At 39.1% G+C, this 15,264-nt stretch overlaps 1 protein-coding gene across 4 annotated transcripts in view; it reads left to right on the top strand.

The window, feature by feature from the left end:
• dock4b (dedicator of cytokinesis 4b) overlaps positions 1–15,264 on the top strand; it is a gene marked incomplete at its 3' end in the record, with an annotated part of 164,263 nt that overhangs the window by 146,408 nt on the left and 2,591 nt on the right. For 2 of the 4 annotated variants that reach the window (XM_014010606.1, XM_014010603.1), the window contains 7 exon segments: positions 949–1,032; positions 1,137–1,256; positions 2,839–2,960; positions 4,564–4,684; positions 6,863–6,944; positions 8,063–8,172; positions 12,935–13,007. In XM_014010606.1, the coding sequence (XP_013866060.1) occupies positions 949–1,032; positions 1,137–1,256; positions 2,839–2,960; positions 4,564–4,684; positions 6,863–6,944; positions 8,063–8,172; positions 12,935–13,007 (712 nt within the window). 4 annotated transcript variants of the gene reach the window in all.

Raw genomic sequence — 15,264 nt, 5'->3', positions numbered from 1 at the left:
GTGTGTGTGTGTGTGTGTGTGTGTGTGTGTGTGTGTATGCATGTTTGAAGCAGCCTTGAGTGTCTTTTCTCTCCGTCTGTCTCTTTAGAATCAGACAGCTTTGTCCTTGAGAGGAGCTGTGCTGCGCTTTTTGTGAACACCCCCCTTTTACCTCTCAGTGCCTTATTTTTATTATTTTTTTYCCCCCTTGCGTTTCCTTCTGGGGCAGATTTGAGAGCAGATTGCGAGCTGGGCTTTTCATCATTTCATCCTCCCTTTCCTCTCTTTGGTGTGCTCAAAGGCAGACTGAAAAGGATTTGCTCTAATCTGCAGACGTATGACAAGTGTTGATGTCATTGTAAACAGTAGGGAGCTGGCAGTAAATGTATGGATGCAATAAATAAGCATTATTATCAGTCGAGGGGTGTCTGCGCTGTTTTATTTTATCTGCTTCTTTTGCAAGACTCCTTGTTTGTAGAAATAGAGTGAGGAGAAGATGCAGAACGTGAGCTGTAACCAGTTTTATTTTAGAGCGAGACAAGAATAAAAGTAACATGAAAGGAGTTTTGAAAATCTGATTCTTGATTGGCTTCTAAACGAAATTTGAAAAAAAAAATCACCTTTGATTTTCTGGTAAATCAGTTTTATTGTGGTTTTTCTTTTTGTTTGCTCACATGCAGTTTTTCTCACCTTAAAATTGTTATCAATGCAACAAGAGAAAACCCAATAGCTCTTTTTCACAAAGGACTCTAGTATGAAACAGGATCCTACAAAGAAATATGATGCCGCATTTGAGAGGTGGCTTGCTCTTAAATATTTTTGAAGGACTCCTGAAATAAAATGTGCAAACCCTAATTCTCTGAGTCAGGCCTGTTGGGGTTCATGTGAACGTTTCAGAGCCAGAAAGCTTACCAACTCAGCTCTTGCTGTGGGCTTTAGTGGATATTCTGCACTTTTGTTCCCATGCAGGCCTTTTTCGTGAAAGACTACACCATGAATCATCCGGAGGATGGCGAAAAGATCGGGCGACTGAGAGAACTCATGTTTGAGCAGGTGAGAGGAATAAAAAAAACTATTGCAACCAAGGACTTGGGGACAAATGAGCAAACATTTTAATAATAATAAGAAAAAAAACTTTTTTTCTGTCTGTATTGTAGGCACATATACTGGAATATGGCCTAGCCGTGCATGAGAAATATGTTCCCCAAGACATGAGACCTCTTCACAAGAAGCTGGTGGACCAGTTCCATCTTATGAAATCCAGTTTGGGCATACAGGTAAGCTCTTGGTCCAATGACAAATTTAAATACTAGACAGCAACTCATAAAACTGCCTGGTAGATACTGGGTACATACGTGGTGGTTACTGAAAACATACTTAGTACCTATGGGAACATGACTGTCTACTTTGCAACTGTGGTGTGCACCAGAAGACTGGGTTCATAAGGACAAAGTAACAAGTCACCATAGGTACAACACATGTTCTCTGTACCAACATGGGAAATTACTGRTACTTATTGTGTACTTACAAGGTAAGTACCTAGTTTTTACGATATGTATCTGGTACTTAAGTAGCTGATTTGTAATAATTCCCCATGGGTACCAGGAAGGTACTCAGTTCCAATAGGGTGTGTACCTCATGGGTGCCACATATGTTCTTGATATCTATGGAGTAAGTACCTGGTGCTTATTKTGTACTTACAGGGTATGTACCTAGGCTTTACGGAACCTATTTGGTTGGGTACCCAGTTTGGGTTTGGGTACCCAGTTCCTACAGTGTGTGTGCCCCATAGGTACCACATTATGTTCTTGATATYTACGTRKAAAGTACCTGGTACTTATTGTATACTTACAGGGTATGCACCTAGTTTTTAGGGTATGTATTGGGTACTTACTGGTAAGTGCTTGGTTTGTAATAATTCCCCATAGGTACCAAGTRTGTACTCAGTTCCAAAAGGGTGTGWACCTCACGGGTACCGCATATGTTCTTGATACCTGGTGCTTATTGTATACTTACAGGGTATGCACCCAATTCCAACTGGGTGTGTACCTCATGGATACCACATATGTTCTTGATACCTATGTAGKAAGTACCTGGTGCTTATTGTGTACTTGTATGTACCTAGGCTTTACGGAACCTATTTGGTATCTGTTTTTTTAATAATTTATCATAAATAATGGCTATGTCACTGGTTCTTACCGGGTAGTACCTTGTACAAACCCTGGTATTTACATGGTAGTTCCAGGTTCTTAAACTTATTCTGTAGGTACCTTGAGGGTATGTTCCTGGTACCTATAGCATACTTACAAMGTATGCATCTGGTGCATAACCTGTAAGTACAAGCTAAGAAGTCATTTTATATCACAGTCAGGTCCCAGGAACCAGATCTGTACCCAGTAAGAACCAGTTACATACCTGGTACCTATAAAGTATGTACGTTTTTGGTACTTACCAAATACATTCCTGCTACTTATTGGTTACCAGGCATGTACCCTCTAAATAAGGGGTAACAASTCACTTCAGAATAGATCCACACAGGTACAAGGTATATACATGGTGTGTATGGGGTATGTACCAGGCTGTATTGTGTATTTTTAACAAATTTCATATTAAACATAAAAGGAAATGTTCCGTGTGTTCCCCAATTATTAACTAAAGTCTTTACAAAAGCATAAACTGAAGTTGACAACAAGCTTCTGCTGTTTTAGACTTCAGAGTAAATGACCCCTACAGTCCTCCAAAGGAGAAAAGCCACCCCTCATTAAACAGCCTCCCCTCGAGTAGTTTATTTACGTACCTCATGCTGGCACAAAAAAGGCATTTAATCACTTTAACTTCCTCCTCATTTCATAACCACAGGAGTTTCCGGCGTATGTGCGGGCGAGCCCAGTTCACTTCACCAACGGGAGCCCGAGAACGTGCAGGAACTCGGTGCCCAGCATCATTAGTCCGGACGGCAGCAGAGGGGCCGCCAGGCGGAGGTGATGACCCCCGTCAACTTTGTTCGTTCTATCGCATTTTTTATGCATTATTTATCTTTCTGGAGCTCGAAGAAAAAAATTCAGATTCCTCTGTCTTTTCATTTTAAAGATTTATAAATCATCCAAAAACATTTCCACTTTATATTCTCTCCTGATTTACCTCATTACAGTGGGGTCTCTACTGCGGACCATTTGTCCACRTCTTGGTTTTGTTTATTTTCTTGAGTCACCGCCTCACCTTGAATGCCACACTCGATGCCCTTTCCATCTTCCTCCTACAGTCCCTTATTGGTGTAGTTCTGTGTTTGCTTATAATACGCGTTGGGGGGTTTGGATGGATGGATGGTACCCACCGGGATGCTTCTGTGTGGCTGCTGTCAGGCCGGCAGGCAGACTGTATGTGTGCCTGTCAGTGTGTGTTTGTGTGCGTTTTGATGTGTTCAGTGACCCTTTCCATGCCATCTACCTGCGACATTCTGCTTCCACAGTCTGATCCCACGGGGCCCGGAAACTAGGGGACGCGTACATCACTTCAATCTCCCAGTGACATTTCAGCATATTTTGCCTGACTTTTGTTTTCTGCACTGGTTTTAGAAARCCAAAACTTTTAGGATATGTTATTTTTTTATGTAGGTTATCTTGCATTTAATCTGACAGTCTTTGTTTCTTTTTGTCCTTTTTTTTGCCCCGCTTGGCCTTGATGTTGTTCCCTAATTCTTGGTAAGTCAAATCTCTCTAAGGAAGCGAATCATAAGTAGCATTCCTTGTTGAGGATGTTTTATACTACTACACCAAATTATAGCTGAGAAACTGTAAAAATGACTGATTATAGACATTATTTTGTGGTCAAGTTGGCCTAAAGTTAATCAGTTACATCAGTGATCCTTAAAAYGTATCCTTTGTTTCATGAGATGTACACACAGATAAATACATGGGCTGTGTCCAAATTGAGGGGCTGGGTCCTTTGAAGGACCTGGCCTGTTTGGTCTTTGTGGGCTGGTTCCTTGATAGGCCATGAAAACTTTAAAAAATGGTTGTGAGTTTGGACGGTCTAGTCTTCAGCTTTATTCCCACCCAACTGTGACGATGCCAAACAAGCAAAAACGGATCAAAATTAGCAAAATATCAATATATTGGTGTTATTTACAACAAAATTAGCTTAAAGGCGATATTTGAAGAACTAAGGGACTCGTCAAAGGTACGTTTTTGTTTCTCTATCCCAGCTCAATTGATTTCTGACAGGAAGAATATTAAACGCTTGTCTAAATGAATGACAAAAGCGTTAACACAACCGTATGAAACTTTTCATTTTCATTACGCAAGATTTTTATTGAAACTTGTCTCTCGATTCATCCGCCATTACGAGCAGAACAAAATCTCCCATCGAACTGCAATGCATCATGGGATAGGGTGGGCCGAGGTAAAAGGGGGACGCTTTTATCAACCGCATCCGAGAATTCTTTGAATTTGGTCAGCCTCCAGCATGGCGCTGTAACAAATCCGTCCTTCGGAGGACGCAGTCCCTGAATTTGGATCACCTGACTTGATGGCACTTCATGAAAATCACCTTCTCTGACTCTCTCTGTCTTCCTGACCCCCTTAGCCTCAGCAGCTACCCTGCAGTGAACCGTTACTCCTCGTCCTCCCTTTCATCCCAAGCCTCCAATGAAGTCAGCAACATCACCGGCCAGTCGGAGAGCTCCGATGAAGTCTTCAACATGCAGGTAAACCCCTCTCTCCAGAACACACAAGCCTAAGGCGCAGCCTCTTCTGCGCTGCCACCCACACTCGTAAAGGCTCTTAAAGTAGTAGATTGAGTCCACATCCCAACATTTGCCCTCCTGCTCCCCTCACGCTCGACTCGCAGTGCTTTTTATAATCTCACCTCGCTCCGTTCCGCCCTCGTTTTTCCTCTCCCCTGACCTCCGCTCTGCCTTGTCATCCTGACTCTTTTGTTCAGGGCTTCGTCAAGCCAAACAAATCGTCATGATTACATCAATTCAGGACTCGGTGCTTTGTGCGGGCCGTCTGGGGAGCCCGCCCGAGTCTAATCTAAACTAGATTTGGCCAATTCAGAGAACTGCCGACAACTTCTGGCAAGCTGTCTGATGCACCTGGCAGGCTCCAAGTAACACCACAAGGAAGAAAAAGGCTGTTATCAGGGATCTGACTGAGCCAATTATGGCATTAATTTTGAATATTGAGGGTTTTGTTCTCCAGAGTATGTACAATTTATTAAAAAATCAAAAGAAAATTGAGAAGTATTATAATCTATTTGCTAAAAACATCGAATTACGGATTTATGTTTTAATTTTAAAGGTGTCTGACATTCATTGGCACCCATAGTGCTGTTTGAGTTAATTATTTTAAGTAATTTATTATCAACTACCAATGGGTAATACGGGCAATAAGTAATATACAGCATTTAGGGGCTTCATCGTGATACGTTATATTTGTATTATTTTAACATTTGATTTAAATCTGTAAATGTTAAATTAAGCTCTGTGTTACAAAACTCGTGATTTGTAAAGAAAATTCAAGAAATAATAAAATGCAAAATGGATTTTCTACCAGTAAGAAAACAATAAATCCATCAAATCTAAATGAACAATTTGTAAATAAGCAGAAACAATGAATAATTTTCCAACTATTTGGCCTAACGTCTAACATGAATATTTTTGGAGACATATTGCAATAATTTCTAGCTTTATTTATGTTGCTTGCATCTTCTTTGGTTTTACCACGATTAAAAACAACCTTATCRTCTGCATACAGTGAGATTTCACATTTTCCACAAACGTTATATCATTAGTTTGCTGTTTAATGTGTACTACAATATTTTAACATCTGCTCTAAATWATGGTGTAAAATATCCTATAGAAGACACATACTTTTGGATTTTTATTTTTAATACCATGAAAATTAATGYCAAGACATGTATTTTGCAATGAAGTGATTGTTTTCCATCTGTTAAACATGATTACCTGCAAGAAAACGTGGAGTCATCATTACTTAGCACACAAAGGTTTTCACTGTTAGGGATAATATGGTTCCACCAAAATCTTCAARAACTTTAAGGAAAGAAGTTCTGTTGGAACAGGAAAGTGAAGACTTGTGGAGGATGGCCATGAAACGTAGCATTTACACGTTTTATTTTATTTATTTATTTATTTTTGTTTTATTTTATTTTATTTAAAAATGTATTAATTTCATTTAAAACAAAATAACTAAACGCAATGATGACACCCAAAAACTTCACCTCACTGACTCTACAGATCTCAACACCATCAACTCTAAATGGAACATTGACAGTTCTCTTTTTATTACTGAATATCGTATAGTTAGTTTTATCCAAATTTAACGATAATTTATTAAGTTGAAACCAATTTTGTATTTTTACAAATTTGGTCTGCGCCATCTACAGCATCCATTCTATATCTTTACCCAAAAAATAGATGCTGTATCATCTGCAAATACAAAACATTAAAAAAACCCTGACACATTTATTAAGTCGTTCAGGTATAAAATACAAAACTTAAGTCCAAGTACAGAACCCTGAGGAACTCCACATGTGATTTTACAGAATTCAGATCTTACATCATTTATTTATACCAACTGTTTTCTATCCTTCTAATAGCTAGATATCCACTGTAATGCTGGTCCTCTAATACCAAATTTATTCAATTTATCAAGAAGAATAAGGTTCTAAATGCTTCAGTTTAGCATAGATGCTAACTCAAATCTAATGCAACAAACTTTACCAATACTTGTCTTTTTCTAATTTTGTTCACATCTTAACCAAAGTAAGCTAACCGGAAAGCAAACACGCTTTCTAAACTTTTAATGTTTCTGTCCTGGTTGATGATGTCGACATAGATCCTGTTTTCTTTTCTCACCCACAGCCCAGCCCTTCTACCTCGAGCCTCAGCTCCAACCATTCTGCCTCGCCCAACGTCACCAGCTCGGCCCCCTCCAGCGCCAGAGGTGAGACAGCGACTTCTTATTTTTATGAAACAATATGTAGGCTTCCAAGCTGATATTTCAAGCCCCAGTGATCCACGTAGAGGAGGCAGAAAAGCAGGCTGTCTGGGCAAAGTGAACTTTTAACCTTCCRACAAGACGGCGTTCTCCCAAAGCGCCGTGGCGTTCCGCCTTTAGAGGTTAGCGAGGTTAGACGACAGAGKKTTTAGAGAACAGAAGGATCGAGTTGAAAGAAATAAAATGCTTTAAAAAATAAAGCAATAAATGGGCTGAGGGAAGAAACACGTTGCCGGTGAAAATGCAGAACAGCACAAGAGAGAATAAGAGATTATYACATCTGCGCCGAGCATCCCTTAACACAACCCTGCGTCCGGCCCGCCGAGCCTCCGGTTCTGTGCGGCGTAAATATCCAATGCCGCCTCGTCTCGCTGTGTTCCAACAAGTAAACGTGCTTCTGCCCGAGCCCCGTCATAAAAAACTGAGAATATATGAAGACGTTTATGGAAGCGTATGCACTCCCCTTTGGCAGGCTGCTGACAGCGGGCGGCGCCCTTATGAAAGTGCCCTCTGTCCACCCATAAAGCGTGTCGTGAATTATCGCCGCCGCCGCGTTAACCTGAATGAGAGCCAGCGATGGCTATCTTATATTCATATGATAGCCTTCCAAGTGCTATCACGGTGGCGGCTCGCTCCGGATTCAGAAAAACAGCTGCTGTAAAAATGAAGAAACTTTTGATTTTTTGATTTTTTTGCGTGCGTGTGGCTTTTGTGCTTATCGCTCGTCTCGTGTTACATATGTAACCCCGTCCAGCTGTAGCTCCCGTCGCTGGAAGAGGATATGTAGGGGCGAGGTTAGTGGGAGGGAGGAGGGTGTGTTTGTGTGTGTGTGTGTGAGGAATGGCCAGGCTATTTATCACACTGTGGAGCTAGTGAGGCTGAAAGGATGGCGGAGAGGCTTGAGTGGGGGTGGAGAGAGAGGGAGATTGGCCTTTCCTGATTGCCAGTATTTGTGGGTAATAGCCTAACACCTCACTCCTGTTTGGTCCTTTTTATGCTTTGTGTGTGTGTGTGTGTGTGTGTTTGTGTGTAACAGCGTTAACAACTCACACTGCTCGTTCCAGGTTCACCTCAGATGGCAGAGAAGCACAAGCACTCCAGAGAAAACGCCTGTCTGTCGCCGCGAGACCGACCGGTCAGCGCCATCTTCCCCAACCCCCTCGACCCGACCCAGGTCAGCACACACATGCAGTTATCTCAACACACTCACCTGTGCCCACTTAAGGGAGGGTAATTTGATTTAAAAAAGCAGATTACCTGAAATACTCCACATCACTCGCCTGTTATTCCAATATGGTTTTAWAGAAATTGTCTTCATGAGKGCTCAATATGAAGTATTCACGTACCATTTGTCGGAAGGAATAGCAATATTTCTTGAAGAATTGCATTGCACTCTAAAGTTGTAAACAAAGATCTCATCAAGCTGTCATCAAAGTATGTGTTGGTGATGACTCTCAGCTACTACCAAATCAAATTTTAGCTCAATATCTGCAAAACTGGCTGMGTTAGAGCCATTTATCTTCACTTTCATTCACGGCAGACACACAGGCAATAACACCATCACCTATTTTTTATAATGGCAGGAATTACAGGGCAGGGTTATAACACTAATGCTGTTTTGTGCCAATTTAGAGTTTAAAAAAAACATAACCAGAGGTTTTAACACCCCAAAAGATTTGGTTCTCCAACAAATTTTCCAAGATCTGATACTTTAATTAACTTGTAAAAATCACGTCTTGTTCAGAATTATCATAAGGAAAACCCAAACAATACAGTTAGTAAACAGAGGGCCTCTCCGAGGAGCTTCCCAGCACTCTCAACAATAAAACAATTGGTGTTCATAAAGCTGAAGACACTAAAGACAGAGCAGAGGAGTTTTCAGGGAGTGTTTTGCTCAGTTCAGAATATAATTAAGAAATACCAGCGAACCAGAAATGATGCATGTTCACAACTGATGTAAAGTGAGAAAAAAAAGATTTTTGACCAGARATCAGATCAACAAAGATTTGTTGGGTGAGAACACAATTGTAGCCAGAGTTGTAAAGTAAAGTAAAAAGTACTTTTTTTCCTTTCTTTCAGTATGAAATTTGGGTTATCTATATTTAACTTGAGCAATTATTTTGTCAGCCATTTTTTTTTTTACTTTTTTATTTCTACTCCCTGCATTTTAACGAATTGGAAGGTTGTCCTATTTCATTTTTTTTGGCTTGTTTTTGGTATAAAAAAATAAAAACCTGTCCAGATAATTTACGTGAATTAAATTGTAATTGAATGAGAAGTATAAACATCTACCATTCCAACACAATGCATATGTAGCCAAGTATGAAGATCATTGCAGAGATGTATACGCAACTGAAGCATGTAGCTCAGTGCATCCCACATTTTTCTACATTAATGCTTTAATAGTTTTATCATCATTATGGCCTTAAGAAAAATGTGTTTTGGGGAGGTCACCTCCCAATAAATGTCATTTCGGAAATTCCAATCGCTCASTTTCCCTCATCAAAAACATACCCGTAGTTCAGAGTGCTGCTTTGATTCATTCATTGCTTGTTTGAGAAGTCCTTGAACCTCCAGTAGCCACGTGGAGCTGCCTAAATGTTTGCTGGTACAAAGCTCYGCCTATTTACACAAAGCTCCTCCCTGGAGCTACGTTTGCAGCCAAGCTCCCGCCCCACAGAGCACCCCTCCCACGAAGCATTGTTGTGAAGACGTGCTGAAGTGGGAGTGTCAGAAACGGTAGGAGGTTCTTAAAGAGACAGAGGCCATCTTTGAGGAGTTTAGATAGACTATAATGTCAAGCCACATTTATTTTTGATGAATACAGCATTTTGATAACAACTGAAGGTAACATAGTTACTTGATTGTGTTATAGAACTGAACTAAGTGCCTGGAAAATATGTAATTTTACTTGAGTAAATATGAGACTTTTACTCAAGTAACTTTTACCAAAGTTGTTGTATGGTAAGATAAGTATGTAACAAGATAAGTCACTGGTAAGTACCACATAAATTATTGCCATCTGGTTCGGATTTGCGATTTATCCAAGGACATTAAAGGCACAGTGTGTAGGATTTTGTCTATTCTTTTAGCCGAAATTGAGATAATCACTAATGATAATAATAAAAACATGTCTAATCATTGCAGACAAAGACCTTGTTTTATTATTTTTACCTTAYAAAAAGCTGTTTATATCTCCATGGTCGCGGGTCGCCACTACAGGCGGCCGCCATCTTGTCTACGAAGGCTCATGAAGGACAAACTGCGGTGGCGGCGTCAAAAATGGTTTTAGTTGTAATACTATAAATGTAATATTTGTTGTCTGTCATTGTAGCTGGGATAATTTTACTTATTAAAGCTCATAATCTTACCACTGAAACATCACTAGCCCTGAAGCTGCTGGTAGACGTCGCGGTTGGAATTATCAAAGGTTTTTGACACCTGAGAGACACCGTAGCAACTCCTTTGCGTTTGGAAGCGGGGGGTGGGGGTGGGGGGAGGACCAGGGAGGATGATTCAACCACTCAACCACTAGATGTCGCTGAAAACAACAAATCCYACACACTGTGCCTTTAAAATATTATATTATGGTTTTGTAAATTATTGATACGTTCCATCAGTTTTTGCAGATATTGGAGCTCAAACGAAGAGTTGAGTTTCTATTTGTCCAACACTGTGTTTAACACCACCTAGAAGAAAAATAAGTCTATAAGGTGCATGCTGGCTAGAAAACAAGGTCAGCTTTGTGTAAAACATGTGAGTGTGTGACTTCAGCCTCAGAGATGAACCGGCCTCTATTGTAAGGCCTTTAGTCGCTGAGAAGTGCAGTTTTTCCAGGTGCGGCCGATGTCAACCTCTGTCTTTATTACACWGTAGCTCTGCCTCATTCCACTTTGCACAACCTTTTCTGTACAGCAGGCTGATGTTACCATAATAACAAGGGGCGACAAGAACAAGTTGATATTGCRATTCCTTTTCTAGCCGAAGGACAGCATGTAACACAATCACGCCCGAGCCGCAGCCGCCAAGCGCCGCTAACAGAAAGATAATGTGTTTGCTTTTCAAGGCTCTGTATTTCTAGCCGCTGCTGCTTGTGGCAGAGTTCAGCTGCTTTTCTTGGCCCGTTTGGGTTGAATTCGACAAAGGCAATAATTAGAGCGAGCCTACTGACTACGAGACACTTTTATTTGTCGGCTGAATGAAGCATTGATTGCTTGTATTACTTGCTGCAATCAGAGCACAATTATACAGGTCACAACTCAGTAAAGAGTCTGACTTTGACTTTTGCTGTTTGTCTCTGCATTAAATTTATAAAAAAAGTTTTACTGAGATTTTAGGAACTTAGATTTAAGGAAACCATTTGAATGTGATGTTAATGCCTTTTCTTAGTGAGCTGGTCATTATACATAGAAATAACTTTTGTTAGGTTAAAGTGCCTGGGACATGCGTTTCCTTCAAATACAAAAGTGAAATAAAACTTTATATTTAAGAAACTTGACAAAAAAGACAATTTTATCCATTTTGTCCCATAACTGGCATATTTTCTTTGGAAYTTGGCGCAGCCAAAGTGAAACAGGAAGTGACATCAAAGGGGAACGCTTCGAGAAAAGGAACGCTCTGGTCATTGACTCTTCTTCATCCGATAGTGACTCAAAATAATCTGAAGACGCATCAAATTCTTCTCTACAGTCAAAGCTTAGCTATTGTAACAACGCTCTGTTTACATACAGACATTCCCCCTTTGACATCACTTCCTGTTAATGCAAATGCAAATATCTCAACAAATGTTCATCTCAGCTGCATGAAATTTTTTTTGCAATATTTTGTCAGTATTCTCTTTCCAAAAATGCATTCATGTTTATGTAAAGAAGTTGWTGTCACAGGCACTTAAAGGTCTTCAAATGATTTTCCATGTCAGTTTATTGAGGCATGGACAAGATGACAAATTTTAAGTCTCGTTATTGAGACAACGAAAACCGTAAATTGGCCCTGATTATTTGCTGTATACTTATTGAAGTACAAAGAAAAAATAAAAACATACAATAGACATTCACAATACTTAAAAATCACTTACAAATATAAGAAAAGACTCGCATATAACTTGAGTTTTATGCTAATTTACGAGAAACTTAAGTTGGAGCAAAACAAGCTGCGTTTCCATTGACCATGAAAATGCGCAAATTAGAATTTCGAAAATAAATTTGCTCAATGGAAACGCATCAATTTCGAAAAAAACTTGCTTTTTTCAATAAAATGTTTTTGCGCTAGGATGAGGTGGTATTTCAGTCGTATTGAAATTGGTGTGTTTTGCAAAACTGCAATGGAAACACTTTTTTCGTATCACAGGAGTCACGTGATCAACAACCGTCTGTTTCTACTAGCGAAAAAGACAACGACAAAGAAGATAACAGGAAGTAGAAGTAGTAGTAAAATCACCGAAGTAGTAAAAGAAAGTAGTAAACTCACCGACTACAATTTCCCAAAAACGCAGCATACGTAGCCACTCCCAAGTATAAGGGGCTTGTCGCTGGAAAGCCTCGATAAAAGACGCCGACGTCTCCTCTGATGATGAGCACTAGTGTCGTGGTAGCAACATGCTATGTGTTTACATCCATTGCCGCCATGTTTGTAATGACTTATCGCGAGAACAAACGTATTCACGCGTGACTTTAATAGCATTTCTTAATAAAAACACTGCAGTTGCGAAACTGTGTTTTTCGACATTAACAGAATATCGACAAAGTTTTGCGCACATTTGCAATGGAAACACAGCTACTGACTCTTTGATTGTGTTTAGTTAGAACCCAGCAAGCACAAAGCAATTGTCAAAGCTTCATGTTCTTGTTTTATTGAAGATTTATTTTAATTTTTCTATTTCCAAAAGGTTTTCCCGCCGTTTGTGTTTAATAGTCATTTGGATCATTTCTTTTTTTCAGAGAGCTCCTCCTCATCAGATAGGTGATACCACTTTGCCCCGGAGTGACCCCAACCTCTCAGCACCAGATAAAGGTAAACATCTCATTTCTTTCTCGTACACGGGGGATAAAATATATATAATATTAGATATGGTCCGTCCAGATAATCTAATTTTTACCCTATCACAGATGTCTGAAAATAAAACCTTTTGGAAAAAGTTATGGAGCMATACTGAGGAATACCAGCTTTGTTTCAAGACAAACAGTTGTAATAAAACTTATTAGGCCAGAATCAGTCATGTTCAATAAAAACTAGTTTCTTTGTTTGCTGGAAAGAAACATGTTTTTCTGACAATCCTCACACGTTACATAGCTCAGTTTAAAAACAACCTTAGGTTGAAGTAAAATGAATAATCAGCTAAATTTGTGCAAAAATCCAACTGCTCCTAACTCCACTTCTCTTTACCAAGCCTCACAAATATAACCTATTTTGTGTTTTTCCATCTAGACAAACAAACACCTCGCAGTTATCACTTTTTTTATTACTGGCATCAAATAATTACCGTGGGAGGCAGAAGAAAACAGCTTAAAACAAAGAAGGATGTGTGTAGATGTGAAAGCTTCCTTGTGACTCACACACAAACACATGTGATTCAGGTGTGATGTGTAAATAAAGCTTTGAGACACAATATGGTGATGTGGCCTGACGAAGCTGTTACTGTATAAGTGGGTTTTTATTGAACTTAAAATAACCTTTACGGTATGAAACCTTTACTGTAAAGCTTCAAAGTAAGAAAAGCTGATTTTGGCCTGATCAGCTGCTGATTTCAGAGGCTTTTAAGGTTTTCTAAAAACAGACCGTAACAATCACTCGCCCAGTAAATTTAGTTTAGCTGCTGATTGTTTTATTTTTACAGAAACGWCTGCACCTGAAGGAGCTGAAAGAGCTGCTTCTCAGCTCGGTGTTTGATTGAATGTGAACTATAAATATAAATATATATATGCAGACTAAATCAAGACTCCTTCAGATTTCCATTAACGTTAAATTTGTTTGACTAAATTTCCTGATTTACATACGATTTGCAAATCTGTTAGGAAACATTACAACACCACAGATAAGCTTTTTAGTGTGAACGGATTTTAAAAGGTTTAATGTTTGGTAAAAGTGACTTATAGAGGTCGACCCATTAGAGGTTTTTAATGACCAACACAAAATCCTTGAAAACTGTGAAATTATTTGGTTCAACAAATTGTAAGGGTTGAAGAGTTCTGGGTTTTTAATGACCACTATGAACTATTGCCGTTTTGTTTGTTTTTGACCTATTAATGTGCATACAGAAACAAAAATGCCAAAATACTTTGGTTATAATGTATTGTAGAGAGTGACTGATGAGGGGTTTTATGTAGTCTAATTAGATTCTTGCCCTGGAGAAACTAAATTTTACTTTTCTGCCTGTAAGAGACTCGAAGTACACAACAAAATATATTTAACAGCTAAAAWAGATTTTGCATCCCATTTAATCTTTGGCCTGTAAATAAAAATAAACTAAAATGAGTATTTATTAGAATTAGTCAAATTGCAAAAAAAGTTAAATCAGTGAACTATTTCATATGGGTTCAAATAAACTGCAGAAATTGACAGATTAAGGTTCTTCAATAGCTTATAGAGCAACCGAGGATTGTTTTTTCTTTTATTTTTATGAAGCTGCTTTTTTCATTATGTTAATATAAATTTACCAGTTTATTTCTGATATACATTATAGTTTGTCGGATAGTGAAAAAGCAAAACAAACAGTGTTAAACTAACTGAACCAGTTGTTTAAAGGGATCCATGGTTAGTTGTAACATTAGACTTTGTTTAACAAACATATGTTTTAACTGTAAAATAAAGACTGTAAAAATACTGTAGGCTGTTTAGTTTCGTAAATTTTTTAAAATACATTTAACACGGATGGAGCCATTTTATTTACACGCAAAGCATTCTGGGTAAATGATGACATGGATAGGTCCTCGGTGTGAGCGAGCTATATCCACCCTGAAGGTTAATCTTGGACAATATCTGATGATCGACTCTTTTAAATGAAACCAGAGAGCGTTGACAGAGAGGAGAAGGTAGAAATGACTCAGCCTGGAACTGAAAATATGCTAACCTGTTGTCCTCCATCCATATTTTCAGTTCCAGGCTGAGTCATTTCTACCTTCTCCTCTCTGTCAACGCTCTCTGGTTTCATTTAAAAGAGTCGATCATCAGATATTGTCCAAGATTAACTTTCAGGGTGGATATAGCTTGCTCACACCGAGGACCTATCCATGTCATCATTTACCCAGAATGCTTTGCGTGTAAATAAAAT

This window comes from Austrofundulus limnaeus, unplaced genomic scaffold (genome assembly GCF_001266775.1).
Source record: "Austrofundulus limnaeus strain Quisiro unplaced genomic scaffold, Austrofundulus_limnaeus-1.0 Scaffold71, whole genome shotgun sequence".
NCBI classification, from domain to species: domain Eukaryota; kingdom Metazoa; phylum Chordata; class Actinopteri; order Cyprinodontiformes; family Rivulidae; genus Austrofundulus; species Austrofundulus limnaeus.
Note: the sequence above shows the minus strand (reverse complement) of the source record. Positions and strands in the feature narration are given on the sequence as shown.